At 36.4% G+C, this 26,843-nt stretch overlaps 1 protein-coding gene across 3 annotated transcripts in view; it reads left to right on the top strand.

Moving 5' to 3' along the window:
- GLRA3 (glycine receptor alpha 3) overlaps positions 1-17,877 on the top strand; it is an 89,761-nt gene extending 71,884 nt beyond the window's left edge. For 2 of the 3 annotated variants that reach the window (XM_033060542.1, XM_033060541.1), the window contains exons 7-10: positions 4,892-5,106; positions 6,506-6,652; positions 11,037-11,156; positions 14,846-17,877. In XM_033060542.1, coding sequence (XP_032916433.1) covers positions 4,892-5,106; positions 6,506-6,652; positions 11,037-11,156; positions 14,846-15,115 — 752 coding nt within the window. In that variant the 3' untranslated portion in view covers positions 15,116-17,877. The remainder of the gene's footprint in view (positions 1-4,891; positions 5,107-6,505; positions 6,653-11,036; positions 11,157-14,845) is intronic. The other variant, XM_033060543.1, reaches the window with a different exon arrangement.
- Positions 17,878-26,843: the final 8,966 nt, after the last annotated feature.

Genomic DNA, 26,843 nt, shown 5'->3' with positions numbered 1-26,843 from the left:
AAAGATACCTTAAGAGCTGCTAAATGGAGGCAAATACTTTTACTTCCTACCAACTCTTACCTCTGGGACAGTTTGAGACAGATGAAACTATAAAGACGGACTCTTTATGCCCTGAATTTACAACTTATGCTTGATTTGTTTTGCACATCCCACATTATTGACAGTACCTTTTAATGAGACAAGCATGCTGCTGCCTGCAGCAGTAGCCCATTTTTTAGCAGCATATGCCACAATCAGATGAGGCTGTGTAGTGTGAAGATGATCCGAACTAGAAAAATGCTCTTCTTGCGTTGCTCACAGTTGGCCATGGAAGAAACAAAAATAAGAAAAGTATGTGATCTAGATACTGACTCCAAAGAAAAGCAATTTATGCTTTCTGGGGAAAAGTCATATAGACTGACTACAACTTTATTTTTTCACTACACTAATAGTTTCAGCGTGGGCATTGCATGGAAATCTTTCCAGTCCAGCAGCTTTAACACTGTTGCTACCAAAGAATATGAGTAAGAGAAAAAAATAAACCATAGCATGCATATACACCAGTGCATTCACTTCACACGCATAGGTACAGCTCTCATCACTTTTGGGGTTTTTCATGCACTTAAATTCCTGGTTAGACTAGATTTACAAACACAAAAAGTGTAACCTCAATTCAGGAATAAAGTACAGTAATTTCACAAATACAAGCCGCACGGACTATAAGCCGCATCTCCGGGTGTTGGCAAACATTTCGTTCTTTGTCCATAAATAAGCCGCACCCAATTATAAGCTGCTCTGTCATTCACAGCGAGGACCCGCGTGCAACAAAGTTGCCAAATAGTAACAGATTGGGGGTGGGGGTTTACTGACTCGGCTCAGGCTGTGAGGGCTTGGGGCAGGGCCAGGTGGCCCAGCTCGGCGCTGCCGCTCAGGGGGGCCGCTCGGGGACGGCCGCCGCCTCTGGGCTCGCTTGCCCTGGCCCGGCGTTGCCCTGTGGTGGCAGGGGGGGCATGGAGCCCACCGGCACCGATGGCAGCAGCGGCAGGAGGGGAAGGAACACCCCCGTTCCCGTGGCGGCAGGCAGGAGGGAGCCCCCTGCCTCCCTCCCGAGCCGCGGGGATGGCAGCATGGAGCCCCTGCCTCTCCCAGGCTACAGGAGAGGAGGGAAGGAGGGAGCTCCCCTGCCTCCCTCCCCGTCCTGCGCTGCCAGCAGGGATCCTGATTCCACCCGCTGCACAACAGAGTAACCAATTTGTAACAACCGCATAAACCTGGGTTTTACTGGCTGGTGCTCGGCTCAGCACCTCGGTTTGCTCTTCTGGGGTTGGATATGTCAGAAAATTATTCATATATTAGCCGCCCCTGAGTATAAGCCACATTTCCGGTGTGGGAGCAAAATTTTAGTCAAAATGGTGCGGCTTGTAATCGTGAAATTACTGTATTTCTTTTGGGAAGTCCTGCATAGTTTTTCTTTATTTTGCTTTACAAAAATCCAATTTATGGGTTTTGTGCATGCTTATATTTAGCTTTAGTGTGAAACTACCATCAGGTCTTTGTTACTCAGCCTCAGCAAAGCCACAATACCATAAGGGATTCCTGTCCTCCTGCTAGGCACTCTCTGTGGCATTCACAGTGAATATCAAAATGAGCTAGATCTTACCTTTTATGTACTGCAAATGAATTATTAGAGCAAAGCTCTTAGTTGCTTGTACATCTCATTCCCCAGCTGAGATGTCTTTATGGGTGTGTCTCTTCTTATCCATTCAAGCATCCAGTCAAATAGATTAAACCACAGCTTACCTAGCTTTGAATTTGAAATTAAATAAAGGAAGAGAGAAAGAAGGTGCACAACTGGATGCTGCTTCAGGTGGGAAAATACAGCAGTGCTGCTGCTGGCTGGAGCTCACATCTGCTAGTGCAGGTGTTTTTCCACTCAGCTTCAGTAGCCAGGTTTATGCAGGTGGTTCTGATTCCAGTCAGGAAGGGAAAAAGCTAACATCGACTCTTTCACACTTAGACCAGCAACTGCTGCAACTACAATGCTGAGACTGATTTCCATCCTCAGCCTTTCCCCAGTATTGGTAGTGGAAGAGTATCTACTGGATAGCCATCAGTCTTCCCGAGGAGATGCTATTTATTAATTTTTCAGTGCTGTACTGGAAGAGAGGGACACAGTAGTCTTGACTAGGAAGCACTGGAAGTATGCCTGGCAAGTCCATAAACTCTCTGGGTCTAAGAAAAAGGCAGGTCTCTAAGTCAGACATGTTGTGGAGCTAAGCAAAGGTACTTTTCTACTTGGAGAACACATTCAACTTTATTTTTTTTCCTTTTTCAATTTTTTGTTTGATCTTGGTGTTATAGGTTTTGAGATTTTTTTTTTCCTTGACCAAGATATTTACAAAAATACTAAATCAAGCAAAAAATGTTCTGTATAATTCCTCTGATACATCATTCAGTCCTAGTTCTGGCCTCTTCATTATCTGTACTTTTTTCTTTCCTTCCCTGTGGTTACAGTATATTCCATTTGCATTTCTTTCATTTAGGATCGCTTTAATTTTTTTAGGATTCTGATGCTTAAAACTATTCTTCTCTTCCTCCTTAATTCAATTAGATCTGTCAAATTTGCAACTACATAAAATAATCCATATCAGAGCTACTATATTATTTACTGTTCACTGTTTAGGACCACAAAATTTTTTTTGCTGAGTGGTCTGTAACCGATCAAGTCCACTGGAGTCCTCAGGCAGGAAACTCAAATCTCTTATCCCACATTTCTCTGAATGGAAAAATAGCCAACATAAAAATAGCTGATGTTTATTGACACTTCATATATGCATATGCATATATTATGTAGTCTGATGCTCCTTAGTTTTATTTCCTAATTTGTTTTGAAAGGAGAATATAGGACCCTATAAGAAGAAAATGTTGCATGCTGAACGATTCTTACTGATACAATGCCAAATAAAGTGGCTTTGCTTAGACCTAGATTGGGCTGATGCATTTCTGTCACTCCTTACCACCACGATTTACTGTGATGTATGAGACAGAGACTGCTGCTGTCCAAGGCTGCTGAATTAACAGAATGAATGTCAGAAAAAAAGAAATCTTCAGGTTAAGAACTAGTTTGAATTAAGATTAGGATTCCAACAAAGACCAGTCAGTGTAGAACTTCTAGTTACGTGGGGAGAATTGCTAAGTGAAAGTCTAAATTGCATAGGTATCCTTTTCAAGACCATGGAACAGAAACGTAGGGGAATATCCTGACCTTTCCTGAAGTAAACACCAGAATTCCCATTCACTTTTTTAAACTAAGATTTCATTCCGTGACTGAGGCAGAAATCAGTCTTGAAGTTAAGGTAGCAGATGGTTGAGCCAGGATCTGGGACACAGGTTTCAGGAGTGTAGATAGGATTCAGAAAACACTGGCAGTTAGGAATGGAACTAATAATTGAGCTTGCAGATGTAAAACTCCTGAGATACAGAATGTGACTTTAAAATTAAAGATCATAACAAATGTCTTTCTAAATTTTTTTCTAGTGACTCAACAGAATAAAATTGTCATAAAATTCCATTCATTATGGCATCACAGAAAAACTAGTGTCGTGTTAAAAGAACTGTTATGAAAATAATGAAGTCCAGAAGCACTTAATGTCCTTAGAATAAAAGTATTTGTTTGACTTTATCTGAAGTTCATTTCTGCGTGCCTAACAGTATTGTCACAGCATAAAACACATATTAGTATAGGATAAGCTTATAAATCCATTACATAATTTTTTTAATCTGGTAAGTGTCAAATCTCTATTAATGTGGAAAAAATTTCTATAAAACAGCATTTTGGCAAATCGATATTGATTAGGAAAATATCTATCAAAAATGAGTGGAAAACATAACCAAAGATCTTCAAAAAACTTAAGAAACAGATAACAGTATAGCCTTCCTTGTTAAATTTAGAATTATGAAATGTTTTCACTCAAAATAAAGAAGAAAACTGAGTTATATGTATTTGTTGCTGTGAGAAACTGTTTTATATATACACTACTTACAGTAACAGCACTGTTTTCAGCACCATTATGTGACTGATATGGCCATTGGGCAGAATTTAAAAGTCATATGCAACCGGGTCAAGGTCTGAAATAATCTGCAGCTTGCAGGGTGGAAAAAAAAGCCCAAACCCACAACAATCTGGATAATATAATAGTATGGGTTTATGAAATTTTTATGAGCTACCAATAGATTTTTTTTTGTTGTTTTTCTGGTTTGAACAAGTCAGTAGAAGTTGTTTTTTTCAGTACCTAGATAAAACTAGGTAATTTAATTACCTTTCTAAAGTTTCCTAATCTCTGGTCTTTCTAGTCTTCAATCAGTGTTTGAAACTTGATCATTTCTCTTATGAGCTGGAACCGTTTGAATGGGGACACAGGGAGGGATTCTCCTATTGATTCTCCTAACCTAATACCATTACTGATATCACTATATTTTTCCCAATTTTTAGTTTAATAAATATAAAATTGAACTTAAAATTGAACCAAATATAAAGGAGATATTATACAATGGAGAAGCAAGCATTTTCCTTGCACACAGAAGTATTTCCAAACCATAAGTTGCAAAAAAGTGTGATCTCACAGAGGAAATTTCCTATTGATATAATGAATTGTGGGAGTTTTAATAAGAAAATAAGAATTTAAGTAAGACCTTATCAAATTCTTAATTCTTCAGATTTACTTTTTCAAGAAGATACTCCTGTTACAATGGGGACTGTCTTTATTACAAGTCACTGTAGAGAATTCAAAACATAAATAATTTTCTGGTGAACAACTATATTTGACATAACATACATTCTTTAGGAGTGTGCACTATGTTGACAGTAAAGCCATTCTATTTATCTTGAATATTTCTTCTTTGTTGTAAAAAGGAAAGTTCACATGCATTGAAGTCCGATTTCACCTTGAGAGGCAGATGGGTTACTATCTCATCCAGATGTACATACCAAGCCTCCTGATCGTCATTCTCTCCTGGGTGTCATTTTGGATCAATATGGATGCAGCTCCAGCCAGAGTGGCTTTAGGCATAACAACTGTACTGACCATGACAACTCAAAGCTCAGGTTCACGAGCATCTCTTCCAAAGGTAGGCTAAATCTCCTTTGTTTGTACAATATTAATCATAATGTTATGTAACGAACACTTTCAGTCAACCTTATGTTTTTAATTATTAGCATTCAATCATTTTCTAAACTAGATAAATAACTTTGAAATATTTAAGGGTGTTTTGATTCTCCAAATATATTCTATTTTTCCCCTGTCTCAGCTATGTAGCCAATGACATATCTAGTTAATTCCATAAACCTTAACAAGTAGTGGAAGTACTTGTTTTACTTGTTGTAAAGTTCTAGTTGTTTCACAAGTAGTGAAAGTACTTGTAATAGTACTTGTTGAAGTAGTAGTACATAAACCCTGCTTAACAATTTGACTGGCTCATGCTTTTTCACATCCCAGTATCTGATGACATGCTAGCAGATATGACTGAAATTCTAAAGGCCATAGATTGTTACCATAGATTGTCAATTATATTCCTTTCTCAAAACTGCCTAAATTATGAATTAACTCACTGGTTGCAAACATATTTACATTAAAATGTAGAAAAATGTGAACCTTAACCGCTCCAAACAATTGCATAAAAGAGAATCTCAACAAAATGGAAATCACTTAAAGTTTATTTCTATGATTAACTATTTCGTTTTTCTGAGTTGTAATTGCTTTAAATATTTTCCGTTTCATTTTAAGGCTTATTCCTTGACCATCTTCATATTCCTTTGAAGCTAGTAGAAATAAAATCTATAGAATAAAAATATAAAAAGTTCAATTCTGAATTAGTTTGAACGTGATACTTTTAGATTGTGTAATTAATTTTTTTTAAATAAAACAGATGGCTCTAACAGATTTGAGCATTCTTTGTGTGCTAAATATATGGAACTGAATGCATCCGAAGTTGGCATCAACAGATAAAATGGAATGCTCTAAAAACTAATTTGAAACAATACATTTGATTTACTGTGCCTATATTAGCACAGAATGAACACATCAGACTTCTCCACTATCTCATTTCTTCAACCTAATTTTTATTCCAGGAACTTTCAGGCACATCCATTTTAATATAGGAATTTCCACTGGTCCCACTACAAGCTGTTTTCTGCTTCCTTAGTGTCATTCACAGATCTCAGTGGGACAAGTGAAGGAAGACCATCTGTTTTTTGAGTATTATTTGGTTTCTGATTTAATACACAGTACACTATAAGGAACTGTTAATGATTAAAACAGGTTCTGTAAAAGAATACCTTTTTTTAACAAAGTTAACATTTATAGATTGAATTTGTTGTTCTTATTATTGTCTAACTTTCACAAAAGGTTTTTTTTATAAAAGTATTGATGGGATGTGGAGATACTAATGCACTTCCTCCTGCCATGAAAAACTAAACTTCACATCTGTGGTTTTAACATACTCAGACTTCTCCTGCCTCCTTTCATAGGTGTCATACGTCAAAGCCATTGACATCTGGATGGCAGTGTGTCTGCTCTTTGTATTTTCTGCACTTCTGGAGTATGCAGCTGTAAACTTTGTGTCGAGGCAGCATAAAGAACTTCTGCGATTCCGACGCAAGAGGAAGAAGAGCAAGGTAAAAGTAATGGTGTTCACAGCTTTTAAAGGCTCTGCCTGATTTATGCTGGGATGCATAAACATACTGGTAAACATGCTGGAGTTTGGAGGGGCAATAGAAATAAAATGGCAGCACAGCATAACATTCACTATAGGCAGAGGGTCACTACGAGGACTATGAATTGCATAAATCCAACTTGAATTTTCACAGAGGGATTAAGAGGGATTTAAATGAGGCATGGGCCATGTGGGAGCCATCTGCACAAGCATGAATTTCAACTCTGTTAGAAGAGTTAGGTTATATTCAGTGCATGTTACTGGTATTTGTGGCAGTTATTACTGCATAGAGTTTCCACAAATGTTGTTTCCTGAGTTCATTATAATACTCAATTTAAAACCTTAACACCTGTGTGTCATGCAAATACATTTTAATACACAAAGTACTTATTCAAATAACATTATTGGTAGAAGAAAAAACATTTTGCTTTAAAAGGCTGGTAAGATTGGGTTTCTGTTCTTCTGTCCTGTAATTTTGTTCTAGTTGTTCATATTATTAGCAAGAAAATTATAGTAATGGTTATTAGTATTTATATTAGAGCTGGAACTACACAGACTATCAGTAAAATAACTCACTACCAGTGTGCAAAGCAAAACAACTAAGGCTACAAGTTTGAAGTCAGAAATCTGTAGTTAAATCAAGCAATAAGGAAAATTTCTTATAATTTCTTGTAATTCCTATTTCAGATTTGGCAAAGTGTAAATAGTTCTCCAGCCCACTTATTTAATGAATACCCCTCCAGCACCAAAGTCATGCAGAGCCTGTCACTATCAGTCACTATCTAGAATATTACTAGTGGATGAAAGTCTGACCATAGCAACATGATTCTGTTCAACCATCTTTCATTGCTGAAGACTTACTCTACTGCTTACATCACCAAGAAAATACTTTACAAGTTTCCTTCTTTCTTAGAAGATACTGAAGGTCTGCACTGCTGTAAAGCCTACCTAAGCAGTCTCTGTTAGTAAGTTGCTGTTAAAAGGCAGGCCAGACAGTCAGGTGAAAATGACATTTTCATACATTTGGCTGTTGCTGTCTGTTGAGTCCCAGACTTCTTCAGATGTCCAGAGAAACTCATGTACTGTAGACTAGAGGGTGATTCAGACTCCAAGTACCTGCATTCAGTGTTTGACCCTGTGAAAAATATGCTTCTTTCTTCCTGAGACAAGGTGCTTGTTCTTGGAATATGGCAGCTCTCTGAAAGCTGTCCTGAGGTTTGGGATGGGAAGAATGGTGTGGGGCAGACATGAATTACTGGACAGGGGGTAGGTAAGTGACAAGTGAATTGTGTATCAAACAACTGTGGAGGTGATATATTATGTCACTATACTTTTAGTCCATTCATCTTTCTCACTTTGTATTATTGTTTCTTCTGGATCTCAAGAAAAGCTACCACATTCAACTTAAGTGATATCTTTCTAAAATGCAGGTCAATTAATATGACCACAGGATTAGGAACTAGCAGGTAGCATCTTCCTTCCTCAGAATCAAACCAAATCTCTTTTCTGCTGCCTCTTAGCAAGACTTCAAATTCACCAAAGACACTCATTCAGCAATCACAATCAATTAAATTTCAGCTTAGAGGTATGTGAGAAAGGAGCCACAATATAAAAAGTACTTCTAAGAGAAGACCTTTTAAAGGAAAAGGTTTGTGCATAAATAACCACATTGACTTAAGTGCTTTTCTGGAGCATGATATTTTTGAATTCACACTTAACAGTCCTTATTCTAATTTTACACTTCATCAGACAGTCTTTAGCTTTAGGTAGATTGCCTAATAAATTCTCATACAATTACAGTATTAGAATTAGAGACTTTAGAGCGTACAATAAAGTATCAAGTACTTTGCTTTGATTCCGAAAGATGGAGACATGTATTTCAATGCTTTTCTTCATAAGGTACTTCAGGTGAGGGTATTAAATATATTCAGGGGTATAGGGCTTTCTGTTCTTCCTGTAGACCTATATGCTTCATCATGAGATAAACTTCTCAGTCTAAATTTACCACAAAATGCTTTGTTCCTATGCAAGGTTAGGATTTTAGAAAAATAGTAATTTTTCAGAAAATATTCATTTAATTAAATGTTTCTTAACTCACATTCCATGTAGAGCTAGAGCTCCTGTACAGAGTTAACCTCTGAGAATGAACCTTCTCACGCTCTAGAGACAGGTTAGCTGATTGCTCCTCTGTTTCTCAATGTTTTGTGCAACCTTTCCTTGCCCAACAAGTATACCAGACTTGAAACATTACAGCATGGAGATTTTCTCTCTCAAAAAGAAATTTGGATCACATCCTAAACCCTCTGGTATACAAATAATAAATGATGTTTTACAGATTAAAAGCGGCAGTTAATAACTTGCCTTCCTTACCACAAGTGTTATTGTTTATTCACCACAATTTATCACATGAAATGCAGGCCCTAGGACCATAACTCAAAGTAACTTGGTTTTACTTCTTCTTGTGTCTTTCTCAAAGTCAGTTACTATAATAGTTCATGATTATAAAATTCTGTATGTTTGTTATTCCTTTGGACTAGGTCAAACAGCCACTGGCTCTGAGGGATTAGATTGTATTGACTTTGAAAACTACCATATACTAAGAAATGTTCATTTGACCATAAAGTCAAGAGGTGAAAAGAAGTTATGTGAAAAGGCTGCATTTAAAATAAACTTCAGGGGCTTCCTTGAACAATAAATCTTTTTCCTTGGCAAAGGAAAAACCAATATTGTATTCAGTATTTATGTCCTACACTATTAGAGAAATAAAACAGATAGGATAACTTGTTTATTCTGCATGCTTGCCATCTTGGAACTTTTTAATAAGATCAGGTTGTCTTACAAGGTGAATTCTAATTGTTGAATACAGAATTTTTTTGCCACTGGCATTTTATCTACAAGGGTACAGCAAAACTTCTAGTGATTTGACATATTGCAAAAGTGCAAAAATAGATCAATTTGGAAATGTTTCATTTCAGGTATGTGTAGGGCAGCTGAAGAATTTCCAAAGCCTATATTCTTTGTAATTAGAAAGATAATGCTTGTTGCAATAAATATTTACTTTTATCAAGTAATCGAAGCAATAGTCCTATGATTGAATTTCAGTGTCTTTGGGAGGTAAGTAGATCAATTTTTCTGACTTAAGCAAAGATCACTCATACCTAATTCATCACAGACAAAATAATTCCACAAGCTCCCCTGAAATCTGTTCCAGTTGTTGTCTTGTTTTGGTTTGGTTTTTTTTCCAATGTGTTTTTTGGCCTGTTGTGGCTTGTCTAGAAAGGACACAGAAACCAGACTACTTCATTCCTTCATGTCACCATTTGCACATTTCCATTCAGTCTTTACTATAAATATTCCCAGTGGATACAGTCCTTGGTTTTGGTTTGCTTTAGGTTTTGTGGTTTTTGTTTTGTTTTGTTTTGTTTTGTTTTTTTCTCATTCACCGTCCCGGGAAATTCTCCTAATAAGTCCATATACATCCTCAAAACTATGTTTGCAACACGAACAACATAAAACCTATACAGTAACAGCTTAAAGCAGTTAAAGGATCAAGTGATGCAAAGTTTATCCAAACCAGTTTTCCTTTAAAACAACTTCGTGTTATTGACCCGTATCACGATCATGATCTTTTGTATCTTTCACAAATTTCTTTTCAGAGGCCCAACCCGGTTTTTACAGAACTAGCAAAATTTTTGAAGTGTCTGGGATTGTGTTATAAATTCATTTATAAATGAAAGCTCTTGTTGCAACATAATGTGCAGCCTACTCAATGCTGTCTTCCAACAGCATCACAGTAGGTATAGGAGATTGTTTCAAAGTCTAATGTCTTTATGATTACACAAATGGCACAATGAATCCTGAGAACAAGGGAATTTTGGTTCCCAGTTGGAGACTTTATTTAATACTCAGTGTATGAGCCACTTCTTTGACAAAAAAAGAAACCTGGCCAGTGAAAAAAACTATTCAGAAATATTCTGCTACCATTCCTTCAGAATGTTGGTTATTAATTTCCTTCCTAAAAGACAAAAGGGAAAAAAATGGCAGAATTAGAAGTCATACAGGGATATGGAAACATACCTATGATCATTGTTTTTTCTTAGTTGCATTTGCATTCTATGGGAAAAATATTAACTGTGTATATACTGAATAATAACAACTTGATTTTAGGTTAGCTGTTAACATATTTAGGTTTTGGGAATACTCAGTCTATAAGTTCTATTTTCAAAATCTAAAGATCACCATATCTTTAGAGAGGAAAATAGAAATGCAAACTAGATTGTCCTTAATGGTAATCACACCTTTTTTCTTTTGTTTTCTTTTTGGTCAACCATCCGTTTTGATGAAAGTATTTTGAGGGAGTTCTTGATGGAAATGAAATCAGTGAATCATTACAGCATAGCAATGGCTTGAGATGTGCAGGACGTATAGACGGGACTTTGCCTCAAATCTACAGTACAAATTTAAGGGTAAACTATGAAGAAGATGTCCCATTTGTCATAATGTGGTATCCAACCATTAACAGAGGCCCTGTCCTTTTGTCTACAATAGCATCTTCCCATGTGAACTTCATATACCTTCATTGCTACCTGTATGTGATGACGTGAGATGTTAGTAAAGGTCCTGTCTTGACAGTTTCATAATCCATTTTGATCTGTTTAAATCTGGATTAAAACATAATACTAAAATCTTGCACTTTTTGTAGTGCAAAACAACTCAATACCACTTTTTTTCTCAAAACTGAGCAATAAAAAAGATAATTATCAAATTACCAAAGTCAAGACTTCAAATAAGTTTTCAAGTTGTTAAAGCACCTTACAATCAAATGGTTATGGAGGTATTTTCAGCCCTTGTATACATGTTATTTCTCAAGATAATTGTATTACTAAGTACACAGACAGAAAACACCATAGTCACAAGACGACAAAATTCACAGTTTTCTATTAATTTATAGCTAAGTATTTTGTAGAACAATGCTGGTATAGAGGTAAATGAATTGAAATTATTTCCTTCAGACCACTAAAGAATTCTAACTTTCCTAATAAAACTGCTTACCTAATTTTTTTCCACTCCTTAATTACAGTAATTTTAATAGAAATTATAAAATATTTAAATGGAACTGCATGCAGAAAAACTTTTAAGTTGTTAATTCTAAAGCTGAATGGATGAAAAATGCATTCAAACCAAACTCTTATAAAAGTTCATTCATATTAATATTTCTAAAGTTTTATCAAAAATCTATAATAAATAGTTTTCTTTAGTGATGATACATTAAAAAGGACACAAAAGAAACAAAAGCTTCCTTATCACTTAAAAAAATAATTCTATTAATTCAGCCAATTTGCAGGACTTTTTAGGAAGAGTCACTGTAAAGGCTTTCAACTGGATCATACAGGGTATTGTCCTGCAGATGATTTCTACATCTGTAGACTCAAACACATGCATTCGGAGACATATTTCTAGTCAAAAAAGAGGGACTTTAGCCAAGTCAATCAACAGAAAAAAAGAAAAGGGATGTCACTGACATAAATGCCTTCAATAAAGCACTCAAAGCTAGTATTGATAATAAAAGGAACTGCATCTCCTGCTGTGCACAAGCACCTTCAGATATTAATCTGAGACCAACCTAGTGATTTTTCTGCATTATGAATCTGCTGGAAAACTTGCAGAACCACATTTTGAATATTGAAGCTGCTGCCCCTGAAAAGAACTCTGGCAGCTCTTGGTACTCTCCAGAAGATGTCCTTTCCTGTAGATCCACCAGCCCTAGCCCTTGGGTGTGACTTGGCTGGCTCCAGCCATCCTGCCTGCCCTCGTGGAGATACCATTTGACACACACTGGGCAGAAATGCTGGAATCCTACAAGGAGCTTCACATCAGTTCAGCAACAGAGAGCAGTTACAAGCAGTCTGCTTGCAGATGAAATACAGCATATCTGCAAGCACTAAAATAAGGAGAGAACTGGCCTTTGAAACATTCTAGGGGATCATTCCATTCAGGTAAACCTAAAACAGAGAGAGTAAAGTCCTGGCATACAGTGCCTGATCCTGAAAACATACACAGCTGAAGTCTGCTACTCAAAAGAATAATTTTATTATCTTTCTCAGCCTGTGCAATCATAATCATTATTTTCTGGAGGAGCATAAAAAGACAAAATCCTGAAATGTATATGTGAAGGTGTTTAAATGGCACACAATACACGCATTTCTAAAATAGTATTTCTCTTGACTGGAATACAAGTCTACAACTATTCTAGAATACAACTACATTAAAGAAGTTATTTCCCATTCTTATCTGACAGAAGAGGAACATTATTGCAGTAATTAAGTCTCTGTTCTATCACGTCATCAGATAATGATCCTATCATTTTGTATTTCTGTTTTTCATTTCCATAGTAAAGTCAGTCAGTAACTTTTCCTCATCCTTTTCTTTCATGTTAATTTTTCTTTATTTTTTAAAGGCAAATTCTAATACAGATTGGAGATACAGTAGTTTCAGTAAACTTTATCAGTCTCTATATTTACTGAATTTACATACATGAAGAAGTATTTCTGTTGAGTGATACCAACAGCTCTGCCAGATGGTCATGCTGATGGCCAAATAGTTCACTTCAAACTTAGTAATTTATCTGCATTCTTTTATAGCTAACATATTCACCTAATATTGATAATAAAATTCAGATTTATTTAAACAAAGTAATTAGCAATTATTTGATTGCAGCTTTAAATATGTTTAAAATTAATTATTCATTTAAAAGTTTTTTTCTAATTTTCAAAGTGTCACAGACATTTTCAAAGTGAAAAGTTTGTAGCTTTGGATTTAAGCTGTGTTCATTGAGAAATTGTATTTGTATAAAGTAATGATAGAGTAAAACAAAAAATGCTTCTAACTATTGAATTGAAACCATTATTATTTGACTTGCTTCGGAAAATACATATATTTTAGACTTATTTTAATTTAAGCTAGGAAGAACTTTAAAATATCAAAAATTCTCCTACAAAAGAAAAATTGACAGCTCCTCAATTCTTTTTATAAAACTTGCAAAAATAATTTTTCAAAATGCCTGTTTAAGAATTAATGTAATAATTTCTATATTTCATAGAAGTGTAAAATCCTAAAGCAATTAGGCTAAATTAGACACAAAAAATTGACATTCCTGAATTTAACATTAGTATTGAAAAAGTGATGAATGCCATCAAAATCACATAATTATTCTTGAGTAGTCTATGTAAAGAACAAGTACACTGGAACATATTTCAGAACCAAATTTAGCCCTGACTTAACAGAATATGTATAATTTATTTGTCTGCATAGGTGCCTTTTTTATTACTTGAGGATACCTATATAAAGAGAAGTTAAAAAGAAGCCTCCAGACACAAGATACATTTTTAAATCGTATGCCATGAAAATATGTGTATCTTCAGAGCATCTACTGTTTCTGTGCCATTTGATTAAGAATCACTTTCTTTTATAGTTCCCTGATCCTGAATGTCTTTGCAAGTTTTCCCCTGAACTGACAGAAGAGTCAGAAGAAAAATCTGGACTTTAGCTTCCATTTCTTTTATTTTAAACTAAGATATTGCATACTATTCTTTTTATCTGACGTATTCACACGGAACAGCAGAAATTAGGCATACAGATAAGATTCATTCAATATACAGAGACCAAATAGGCAGAATTCTCACTAATATAATGAATGTGTATGTCATTAGTGATTTTATGATCAGTATCTCTAGAGGCCAGGATCCTGGGTTGTAAGGCAATGTACAGACTTAATAGCTGTTTTCTGAAAGACCAATGTGAAGTTTGTTCATTTGAAGACTGCACATATTTACTGTAAATGGGGAAACCTAAACCAAATCAGAAGTTGTGTGTCCAATTACCACTAGTTTACTAGTCTTTCTCCCTTCTCTAAATAGATTACAAGATCTATAAACAAATAGAAAAATTCTGTGCTTGTTGACACTCTGTGCAATGTTAGCAATATCTTTGGCAGATTCTGTTAGGGATGAAATTTCAGCAAGTTGAGGCGTTCAAGAAGTCAAAGAGGTAATGGCACAACCGCTATTTAGCAGCAGGTAAGATTTCTGTAAACAATAATTTTAAAAAAAAAATCTTCTTGCTCTTTTTCTTTCTTTTCTTTTTTTTTCCCCAACAGGATGATGACACACGTGACAGTCAGTTTAGCATTACAGCATATGGAGTCGGCCCGTGTGTGCAAGCAAAAGACGGAATAACACAAAAGGGGCCAAATAATCCTGTTCAAGCTGTACCAAAAAGCCCTGATGAGATGAGAAAGGTGTTTATTGACCGGGCCAAGAAGATAGACACAATATCCAGAGCGTGTTTCCCATTAGCCTTTCTGATTTTCAACATTTTTTATTGGGTAATCTACAAAATCATCAGGCATGAGGACATTCACCAATAACAAGATTCAGGCTTGCAGTACTTAAAATCTGGCTGTCACTCAACAGGAGGCTTTTTGTTAGAAATGCACATCCGAGGAGTGATTAGAAGAGTTAAGAACAATGAGGGGGAGAAAAAGGATCCTGCATGGTCTGCAATGACCAGCTGAAGTGGGATGGAAGGATGACACCCAGAGAAGTCACATCTGCTGTTCCAAACTTACCTTGTCAAACTAATTATTAACAACTTTTTCATTGAAAATCACTCTCTACTGAAGCTTTATTGCCAAGTATTTATACATACTGTTACATAGTGGTATAATTGTACAGTACTCTTTGATGGTCCTTAAATTTTTTAAACTCTGGTGTATTTTTAATTTTAAAAATGTTTCCAGAATACCCTAGGTGAATCCCAAAGTATTACAGAACAGATTAGTGTTTGTGAGTTTTATTTTAATTTTACAATATAATGACAAGTTACTGATTGGAGAAAACAGTTTAAAGGACTTGATCTAGCCTTAAGGACAGTACTGGTGGTTTTACAATGAATAGGTTTAACATATTTAAGTCATATAATTTATTCAATGTACTTCACATTACTGTTCCCCTAGAAGGTGCATGTTGAAATAATCTCAGAAAGCACAAGGTAAGCAGCCTAATATGAGCCAAGGTATACAACCTAATGAGAAATATACAAAAATTTGTAAAGTATTGATTCCTGCAAAGGATTTTTTATTTTAATTACTTGTATTTTCATAATTGAAGCATATTCTTTATTCTTCTTTATATTTTTAATTTTTTTTCTCAATTCATAAAACTCATACCACTTGTATAGACAAATTACATCAAAATTTTGCAATGCTTCATTTTGATTCAATGCAAAGAGATCTTGGACCAAAACTGAAAGCAAAGAGTCAACTGTTTCACTGAAGCATTTGGAGGATGAATACAGTTATGTTTATGCACATTCATCTCCTATATATCACATAATTACAAGAAGTCTAATTTATTAATGTGTCAGATTTTCTGACTCATTCTTTGAAGTTTGTTAATATGACTTAGATCTTAGTTAAGAAGTGCTTCACAACTTTGGAAAAATGTGTAGCTCTTCTCAAACGTAAAAAAAAGACCTGTATGGTATTCTGCATTTACTGGATTTCACATTAATAAATAGGAGAACAACTATTAAAACTCTAAGAAAGATCTTTCCTGTTTAGGTTTAAATAAGCCATATTAGTTGCTTCTTTGAATTGTAACACCATAGATCACATTTATGGCACAGCGTCTAGGCAAGATTATTTACTTTTGTCAATCTATTGGCAAAACAAAACCATGCTATGATGTGGAAATATAGCATTTAGAATTATTAGATACTCTAAGTCCAGTAGGTGAGGCTGATTCTCACTGAAAATAATTTTGAACATATTTAAAATTTGTGCTTTGCTGATAATCAGAATGTGTATACAAAAGCAGAGTCGTCTGGAGGCAAACATCTGGTGCAGTGCCAAAGGCATGATGCATAAGAAGTAACAGAAGCAATGTAACTGTGCTGGGATTGTAACATAGCAACCTGGGCTTTGGTTTGGTTTGTTAGTATTTTCCTCCCAGGATTAGTTAGAGAGGTTTTATAATAATAGCTCTCACATTTTATTAAATTGTGTCAGAAAGAACATGTATAATCCATCTTTACTTTAAAACTAGTATTCTTTTATAGTTTTTCTTCATTTATAATCTGGTCAAATTAATTCAGTTCACTTTTTTGCTTTTTTGGGTTTTTTTCTGATACTTTGTCTGCTTTTTTATTTATTTCTTTATGTGCATGTTCCAAAAAATCTCATTCGCTTATGAAGGTATGAGAGGTTAACAAGAATTTATGGCTGATATTCATCTCTCTCAACGTTAGGGTTAGTTATATTGTATGGAAAGATATGTTAACATGTTTCTGTTATCAGCAAAATCAACTGTATTTTGTTTAAGGACTGTTTTCAGATGCATGCAAGATTTGGCACATGATTCTATTTTGATACAATGGAACCAAGATCTCTCTGGAGCTGATGGTTTTGTGGACTTTTTTAGTGGAACCATAACGTTTACCAAGGTAACAGAAGCCTCTTAGTCCACTAATAATGTGTTTTTCAAAAGAAATGATAACTTTAAATTTAAGTTTCATTTATATTATTCCTAAATTACTTAGTATAAAGTCACTTGGTAGAGAAAGAGAGAAATGTCATTTAAGATAAGAAACTTCAAGGCACAAATGCCTGCTATTCACCACTGAAAACAGGAATAGTCCAAAACTGCCAGCAGGCATGCCAGCCCTCTGTGCAAAGCTACTGGCATCAGCTAAGATTACTGTAAGAGATGATTTTTTTGCAACTGTATGATGAAGCAGCAGGAAATGGTGTTAAGATGCAAGAATTGAAAAGTACGCTGCGGTATTTACCAGACTGCAGTATTTATGTTGCACTCCCATCAAAGAGGCAGTGGAAATGCAGGAAAATAATCATCAAGGAGATAATGCTTAACCCTGCTACCTGGCAGGGTTCCTCCTGTGTATAAAAAAGATCCCATTCATTAGGCAGAAGTAATAACTACCTCAGTTCACTGTCACTGGACCTGAGCTCTGCAGAGGACAAGTCCTTGGCAAAGCCACACAAGAAGGCTTCTCATAAGCACAATCTCTGTGTGACAGGACATTGCAGCTTTGTCCCAAGTCATCATTCAACACAGGTGCAGACCCCATACTTCTTGGGTCCTGTTTCTGTGTTTTCTTTGGACCAGCCCTATACTTCAAAAATTAAATACCAGCACTAGGACATTGTAACACAATGAGAACAGAGGGAGGCACTGTAGGATCTGGAGGAATATCCCAGTAACAGAGCTACTGAGGAGCTGACACAGTCATCATAAAGGGGAAAAAAGGATTAGGCACCCTTAGTATTTTTCCCCATCCTGCCATGTCTCCATAGGTAGACTTGCTCAGGTGGAAGTGGTAACTACGGGGGGAAACAATTTATGTAATCTGCTGGAAGATTTATATTGTTTTGTGGCAATAGTTTCTGCCTGTGAAGATTGATTTCCACCTCGTCTTCTTTCTTGATGGAAAGAGAAGTGGAACAGGAAGGTGCAGGATGAAAAGTCGGGGCTTTGCATAGCAGAACAGGGGCCACAGGGTGAGAGAAAGCCCAAAGCAGACCCTAGAACCTCTTACATTACTGTCTTTTCATCCTGCACTAAAAAGAGATGTGTCTGAATTCATGTCACCCCTCATAAGGCAAAAAACTTCAGTACCTTGAGAGAGGAGAAGAAAAGCCACTTAAAGGTGCAGTAGAAATACTCAACTATCAGTCTACCAAACTCCTACTTAAATTCCAAACAGCAAACTTCATTTAATTTTTAAAACTATATTCATATGTCAAACACAATAGGCTTGCATGGTTAGATGGATGCCTTTTTTTCTCTATAGTGCTAATTAACTATGTGAAGATGAAAAGGAATAAAGAATACTAGTATTTTACTGTTTAGAATTCAGCTACTTTAACACCAAAATAAAGTACAGTAATTTCATTACTGTAAGGCGCACTGGACTATAAGGTGCACTCCCCAGGAGTCAGCAAAATTCGCAGCTTTGTAGATCAGATAAGGCGCACTGGACTATAAGGCGCACTTTTTTTTGCAGCGAGGCTCCGCCCCCAGCTCCCCCCCGCGGTTGCTGGCCGAGGCCCCGCCTCAACCCAGCAGCCATTGGCCCCCAGCACCGCCTCCACCCAGGAGGGGGGCTGCCGTGAGCACCCTGGCCCACCTTCACCTGGCAACCATGGGCCCCTGGGACCACCTGGACCCAGGAGGGGCGGTGCTGCGGGCCCCCGGGCCCGCCTCCACCCGGCTGCCACGACACTGCCGGCTTCCCCCACGGCTCATGGCTCACACTTCCGGGGTGGCAATTGTCGCAACTTCATACATCAGATAAGGCGCACCGGACTATAAGGCGCACTTCCAGGTTCGGGGAAAAATTTTAGTCAAAAGGGTGTGCCTTATAGTCGTGAAATTACTGTACATTTTGCTTTCAAGGACTTTTGACAGCAAGCATTATTATTTAAACTGGTTAGTATAATTCAGGAAGAAAAGAGTATTTACTTAAGATTTAGTTATTTTATTCAGCTCAATCATGCATTAGTTTTCTTTGGATTCTTTTTCTTATAGTTCATTCCATAATCTGCGTTATAAAGAATCATTTGTGATGTTTGATAGATTATTTTGTTTACTCACTAGAAAGGAATATTTAGGTGATTAAATGTGCACTTTAAGGAGAGAGGTATTGCTTCCACTTTTTGTATAATCCCTTACAGAACTGTAGGCTGATAATGTAGATAAAGATAGAATATAGTAAACTGTACAAAACCTTATATTTTTTTAACAGTAGGAAAAGATAAAAAGTCTTCCTGTACCTTAGAAAAAGAAAAAGTATTATTTTCAGCAATAATTTTATAGTAGAAGGAAATTAATTTATTTACACCATTCCCAGCCCAAGATGACACGATTTGTTGCAAAAGATACACTTTTTGTGCAACTTCTGCTCTTCTTTGAGCTATCATATAAATTAATCCAATCCAGCAGAATAGAATTTGGCCTTAAAATGTGAAACTGCTGAATGAGCTAATAATACATAGAATACCCCTGTGAGGTAGTAAAATAACTTTATCTGCATCTAACTGCACAATCATATGGTTATTTAGAAGAGTACAATATCAGTTTTCACAGCTTTTTTCCCTTATGAGACAACTAAGAACAAAAATACAAATCTCAAACCAGACTTCTTGTTAGTAATAAAATGCATGTTCTGTTTTGGAGTGGTTACCGAAAAGGTATCTTCAGGCAACAATAACCTACAGTAATTACTGGAGTACTCTCAGTTTGGAAGGCTTGTGGAAGCAGGTTAGATTGCTAGAAGCAGTGGATTAATGCCAGAAAAAGTGTTGGCTCATCCTGTCTTCTTGACGTTCTCGAATTATACTGCACTTCTTCACTTTCATCTTTGTGAAATATGCAAGAAACATTTCCTATGTTGGTATTTTAATGTACATCAGAGTGATATTAACAGATGAAATGGACTAAAGTAGCTACTGATGTTCCATGAATGTGGAATTGTGAGCTGTATAAAAAGAAATTGTGCCATAAGCTTTTGACATAAAGGTTTAATATTATATATGGTATTTTATGTGTTAATAATGCTGGCTTTTTAAAGGTTACAGCAAGAAAAAAAAATAAAATTTATATGACAGTGTATTAATAAATTGTCTGTGAATTTTCAAAATATTCTCCTGTGAGCTCTCTCTGACAGCACTTTCATCTCAAAGTACTTCCTTTTTTGGTAAAAATCTATAAATGTGTTGTGCATGGATTTGATTAGATTCCTTTTTATTGTATTACAGTATCATATTGCACTTAACTGACATTCTCTGCGGTCGGAAGTGTTAAAAATGTGAAATTTATGGTGTTACCCATGTCATTGTAGATATTTTGTTAATAAAAATAAACTTATCTTTTTTCAGAAACTGTGAAATAATTTTTATGGTATTTTAGGTAATGAATTTCAAGTCAAAAGAGAGACAGACAAAGCCGTTGGAAAAAAGGATGAAACCCTCAGCAGGAGTTATGGTGCACTACCATTAGGTATTTCAGGAGTGAAAGGAAGAGAGAGGAGGAGTGCCTTTGATTGTTATATGGGCTCTAGCTCTGAAAAAAACCTTGTTCTGAAAACTCAGGGAAAATTATCTTGATAAATGCCTATTGAAATAAGTACAGCCACTCCAAAATAGTCCTACTGAACTTATCAAAAAGGCAAAGAGTTTCACTAGCAGCAAAATAGCTGTGTGAAAATTCTGTAGATCTCTGAGCCCCTCCTTTGCACTCGATAGAAAACTAGAAGTTAGCAGATAAGAAGTACAGTAATTTCATGATTATAAGCCGCACCATTTTGACTAAAATTTTGGTCCGAACCCAGAAGTGCGGCTTATAGTCCGGTGCGCCTTATATATGGACAAAGAACGAAAAGTTGCCAACACCCTCAAGTGTGACTTATAATCGTGAAATTGCTGTAATTTGAGAACAGGCTGAGTTCTTCTAATCTGATTACAGCAGTGTTAATGGCCTTGTGAAGAGCATAGTCAGTAATAGCCACGTCTTTAGGAGACAGCACAGCTGTTTGTCACTCTCTGCCCACATCACAAAAGGCAACATCAGTTCACGCCTCTCAATTTGCTCATGGTGATGAGACACAAAGCAACAACTTTGACGTACTCACAAATGAAGTGCTTCCATTATTAGCTGCAAGTAATTCAGTTCAGCAAACCTTTAGCTTGAAGCTTTATAAAATGGAAATTTTTTCAAGGAACAATCAAATGAAACAAGAACACCAGAGAAGCATTGGAGAAATCCTGAGTGAGCCTTCACAGAGCCTGCAGAGCTCTCAGATCTTTGCTATTTGTGACAGCTGTTTCTCCAGCAGATCGATGCTATCTTGTCTTCCCTAAAGCAAAGCACAGCTGGTACCTCTGCCCTCTTTCAGATGTATTCACAGGCAGCAATGTCATGAAACTACTGCAGTAGCAAATGTTTTCATGATGAGGTACACAGTTCACAGAGCATGAAAGCTGAAAATGCACCATACCAGGTGTGCAACAAACAATTTAAAAAGAAAGTAACAGGTAATGTGACCCGAGAATCATAGGAAAGAGAAGTAACAGATCTCAAAGAGATCAATATGTGATTTATGGCATAGAACTACGTGACCCTTTCAAAACAATGTTCTGGAAAAACAAATACCAAATACCCTCTTTTCATTATTGCATATATAGCTACCTATTAATTTTAAAAATACCTAGCCATTTAAAAATATTTTTAAAATATTTAAGTTCAAATAAACCATATAGTGGATATTTTTTTTTTTTTTTTTTTGTATTATCTATACACTATCAGGATCTGGGAACATACTTTTTTCTGAATAAGACACAAGCTTATAAATTCAAAAGCAAGGACAACAATCCTCAAAAGTCACAGATCTAGAATTACAGAGCAATTTTCTTTTTGGAAATGAATCCTACTTTCTCAAAAAAATTATTAATACTTCCAAAAATTAATAAATAAGCATATATTTTATATATGATTTTTTTTCATTAATAAAAATGAAGTATTTAAACATTTATTTCACAGAATCACAAAGTCACAAATTGACTGAGGTCATAAGGGGCAAACCCCTTACTGAAGAAGGGCCACTTACAGCCAGTTGCCCAGGGCCATGTTCAGATAGCTTTTGAATAAGGATGATGACTCCACAGCCTCTGCAGGCAACCTGTGCCAGTGATCAGTCCCCCTCAGAGTAAAAAAGTGTTTCCTGATATTCAAAGGGAACATCCTGTGTTTTGATTTGTCCCCATTACCTCCAATCTTGCCACCGTGCACTGTTTAAAAGAGCCTGATTCCATCTTCTTTATATATTTCACACAAATTTTTACACGAGCTGATGAAATCCCCCAGAACTGGACACTGTATTCCAGGTGTGGCTCTACCAGTGCTGAGGGGAAGAGAGCAATCACCTCCCTTAACCTGCTGGTTAAGGCAGCCAAGCTTGGCATGTGGTCCTTGTCACAGGGCACATTTGTGGCTCATGTTCAGCCTGAGACCCACAGGACCCCAGGTTGTGTTCTAGACACCGCTGTCCAGCACTCAGCCCCCAGCACACACTGGTGCCAGGGGCTTGTCTCTCCCCAGGTGCAGGGCTTCGGACTTTCCCCCACAAGGCTGAAAATATTTTTCTTGTATTAGTCCCCATTTAAGTAATCTGCTTTTAAATTCTCTACTGAGGTATTGAGTTCAGCCTCAAACCCAAATAATCTCAAAAACTCAAACTCAAATAAAATATAAGTACATTTTATTTCCTCTCTTAACAAGCCAAATAACACACTGACCTGCCTTGAAAACTTCTCAGTGTTACTTTGGATGTGTTTAGTTTTTCTCACAAGGCATGTTCAGTAGGTACAGAAAGCATTAAGTAGTTGTTTTTAAAAGCACATGATACAACTGCTTTTCCACCTGAATATGAGGAAGAATGTGTGAGTGAGAGTGCACTGTAACAGATTTTCCAAAGAGGTTGTGGAGTCTCCCTTATGGAAATACTCAAGAACTGCCTGGACACAATCCTGTGCTAGGTGCTCTAGGATGACCCTTTTGAAGTGGCGATTAGACCAGATGAGCCACTGTAGTCCTTCTCCCCTGACCCATTCTGTGATCCTGCATGAAGAGTAAACCTCACGTGGAGGATTAAGTCCACAGTTTACTCGGGTTACGCTTAAACTCTTTAAAGCAGGAGGTTATAGGACATTTTTACAAAGCTCAACTATACTCCGTTCCATTGTACAGGGACCGGGTGTCCCTCCCCTCCCATCCAGTTTCATTGCGGCCAAGGCGTCGCCCTTTCTCAGGACGGTATCATTGGCACCACAAGGTGTCGCCCCGCGACACGGATCGAGGCATGTTTTGGGAACGCGCGTTCTGTTCAAGGACAAAAAACAGCAAAGGGCATCCTTCCTGAAGACATGCCACCCACTGACGGTCATCATTAAGAAAGACCTTTATAAAATATGGTTACTATTCATGCTGCAAATCATAATTCATTTTGGAAGTGATGGGAACGTTTTGAGGTGATGCTGTCTTAGAAACAAAATTAAACATTGAAGGTGTTTTGAGTAGATTCCTCTCGGTAAGGATGCTTTCAGAGTGCAGGTACAAGTACAAATGCATCCCTTATTAGACATGCAAAACAGCCATTCCATTTATTAACAACATGTGTGTTGTCACGCTGTCATAAACACAAAGAAGGAAGTATAAGAAAGTTTCAGGGTGACTTTATTGTGGATTTGCAGTAGCTGAAGGGAACCATCAAGAAAGACAGAGACTTAGTAAGGTCATGAAAACTTTTTGCATAGGTCAAGGGGGGAGTTGGTAGAAACTGAAAGACATCAGGTCTAGATGAGATCTTGGGAAGAAATTCTTCCCTGTGAGGGTGGTGAGGCACTGGAACAGGTTTCACACAGAAGATGCCCCACCCATGGAAATGTTCAAGAGCAGGTTGGATGGAACTCTGGGCAATCTGTCTAGTGGAAATTGTCTGTGCCCATGGCAGAGGGGTTGGAATGAGATGATCTTCAAAGTCCCTTCCAACCTAAAATATTCTATGATTTTATGATATATATGTGTCATTGGGGAATAGATAACATCATATTATATCTAAGATGAGGTGAGCCCATACACTTCAGCAATATTAACAGTGTAAATCTGTAACTCAGTTTGTCTTGTGATAACTTGTTTTGTCACCACCCCCTTGCTTTCCTAGCAGACTTCACCCCTTTACGCATTCACTGAACAAATATGGAAACAGCAATATGAACACCCGAACTTTGATCTGAAATGATACTGAGAATATTATTATAGACAGATACTCCAGAATAGTTGCAGACTAGAACAGATACTACATTGTATCACTAACATCCTTTTTTTGTTTGTCCTTCGTTTCTGTCTGTACAAGAGAGTACACTATGAACATTTTAATCTTTAATTTGGTACTACTCAATAAAATATCTCCCCAAAGTTAATTAATTGTATGTTTAAGGTTCACAGAAGTATTTACAACTTAAAAATCAATGTGTATTTTGGTTGTTTCTTTTTCTCCATAGGCTTTGCAGGCTCTCCTCAATGATAATTCCAATGAATTACTTTACATTTTGTGTTTAACTTCATTGACAATAAAAGGTCAGTAAAAATAAGTCAAGAAGGGCATATCTCACTTCAATAGGAAATTTTTTAATTCTATATGACTGTGGACATAATACAGAAACAATTTTATACTACACACAGTTTTGAGAAAATAAATTTTAAAGGAGTTTCAAAAATTATCTGTCCCTGTTCCAGTAGGCTCAGGCTCAGATTTAATTAAGGTTTATAAGCACCAAAAAAAAAAAAAAAATTAAATTAAATTTTTAAATTAAAGTTAATTCCTTTATTTCTTAATGACACCTTCAGAATGCTGCTTTCATTTGAAAGCTGTACATTCCAACACCACCCTATGACACAGGGCAAATGTATTTAACTGGTTTGTTATCCCCACTCACCTTCTAATTATTTCTTCCCTGTGACTGGCATCAACATTTCACACACCTGCTCCACTTGTGGAACAGTTACATTATCTTTCAGATTATTAAACCTCTAATACTTTTTTCTTTCTTATAGTATTCATGCCTACTGTTCCTACTCTGGCACCCCTTGCAAGGGAAAGTATAGACTCAGATTGACATGAAAACCCCAAGCATTCTCTTGGCATAAGAGATACTAGAAAATTTAGGTACTTAGATCCCTTCATCAGCTCTTTTCTTCATTTACTCCCCAATCCTGGAAAAAGTTATTCAGTGTTAGCAAGTCCAAGTTGTCTTAAGTCTTCTGTAAGTATATTTTTCTCTACACATTTTCAAAGTACCCCAGGACAATTATTGTAAACACACAGAAAAATCTATACATCCTCTTTCTCTTTCTACTCTCATAATCACTCCTGAGCCTGTACTAGATCTCATCCAACCATATTCCATTCTCTAATACTTATGAGATGTCTACAGGGTAATTTAAGGGTACAGTCAGCACTAGCTTATCTGTGAATTTGTAAGGTTACTTAATCTTTTCTAAATTAAAGCAGAATATTTTACTTGCAACCATTAGAGCAACATAACCTGCATGCCTCTTGGAGCATGTGCAAAATCATCCAAAACAATTTTTTTTTTTTTTTCACAGCATCTAACCAGGCTACCAGACCACTCTGAACTGTCTGCCTGGAAGAAAAGTCTTGTAATATCACCTCTCTGGGAATGCTACAAATTATGCATGCCCATCCATCTTGCCTGATGTAAGTCTCCATTAAAAAGGTAATTCAAATTGTATAGTCAATAGTTTAAGTCAGTGAGTGACTGAGTTCATTCTGTGGTTGCAATTTTCTGAGTTTAATATCCTTGACAGAATTTTAGTGGCTGGAGTTTCTGGGAATATATTTTGAACTAGAATTTGCTGTCAGGCCTATTTGGGTAGCTACCAGTAGCCCTGTTTTGTGGGTCTGAAGTCAATGGAAAAATGTCCGAGAAATCAGGATGATCTACCTGCTTACAAAAAGCAGTGGTTATATATCTCATTGTAACTGGAACTTTAATTATTGTTTTTTCAAAGGAAATTGAATCATCATCTTTGACATAATCTTTCTGAAAAACTTCAGTTTGCTTCAGACCTTAAACAGATGTTCCAAACTCAGGGAGTTAGGCAAACTGTGAGTCCTTTCCAGTGTTTAATTGTTGAGTGTCTGCAAGTTAATGAGCTATTTATTCTCTTCGTAAAAATAAAGTGCAGCAGAATCTAAATTGAACTCAAACATCTGAACCAAACTTGAACATCTGTAAAATATGCTTGCCATTATGCCTCTCTTAATTCTACTGCCATCAAATCTAGCTCTGCCCAAGCAAGAATATTTCTGCAGGCCTCAAGAATGACTGGTTTCAATTGTACTATAATATTTTTAATAGTAAAATAAACATGAAAAATATTGTCAGAGATGGTAACATAGTAATTATGCAACATCCAGAAACACTACCAACAAAATTCTTTTCATCATGCAACTTTTTGACACTTCTTTAATCCTCCAACCTATTTTTTGTTGTTTTT

Source organism: Catharus ustulatus, chromosome 5 (assembly GCF_009819885.2).
Source record: "Catharus ustulatus isolate bCatUst1 chromosome 5, bCatUst1.pri.v2, whole genome shotgun sequence".
Classification (NCBI taxonomy): domain Eukaryota; kingdom Metazoa; phylum Chordata; class Aves; order Passeriformes; family Turdidae; genus Catharus; species Catharus ustulatus.
This window is presented reverse-complemented; position numbering and strand designations above follow the sequence as displayed.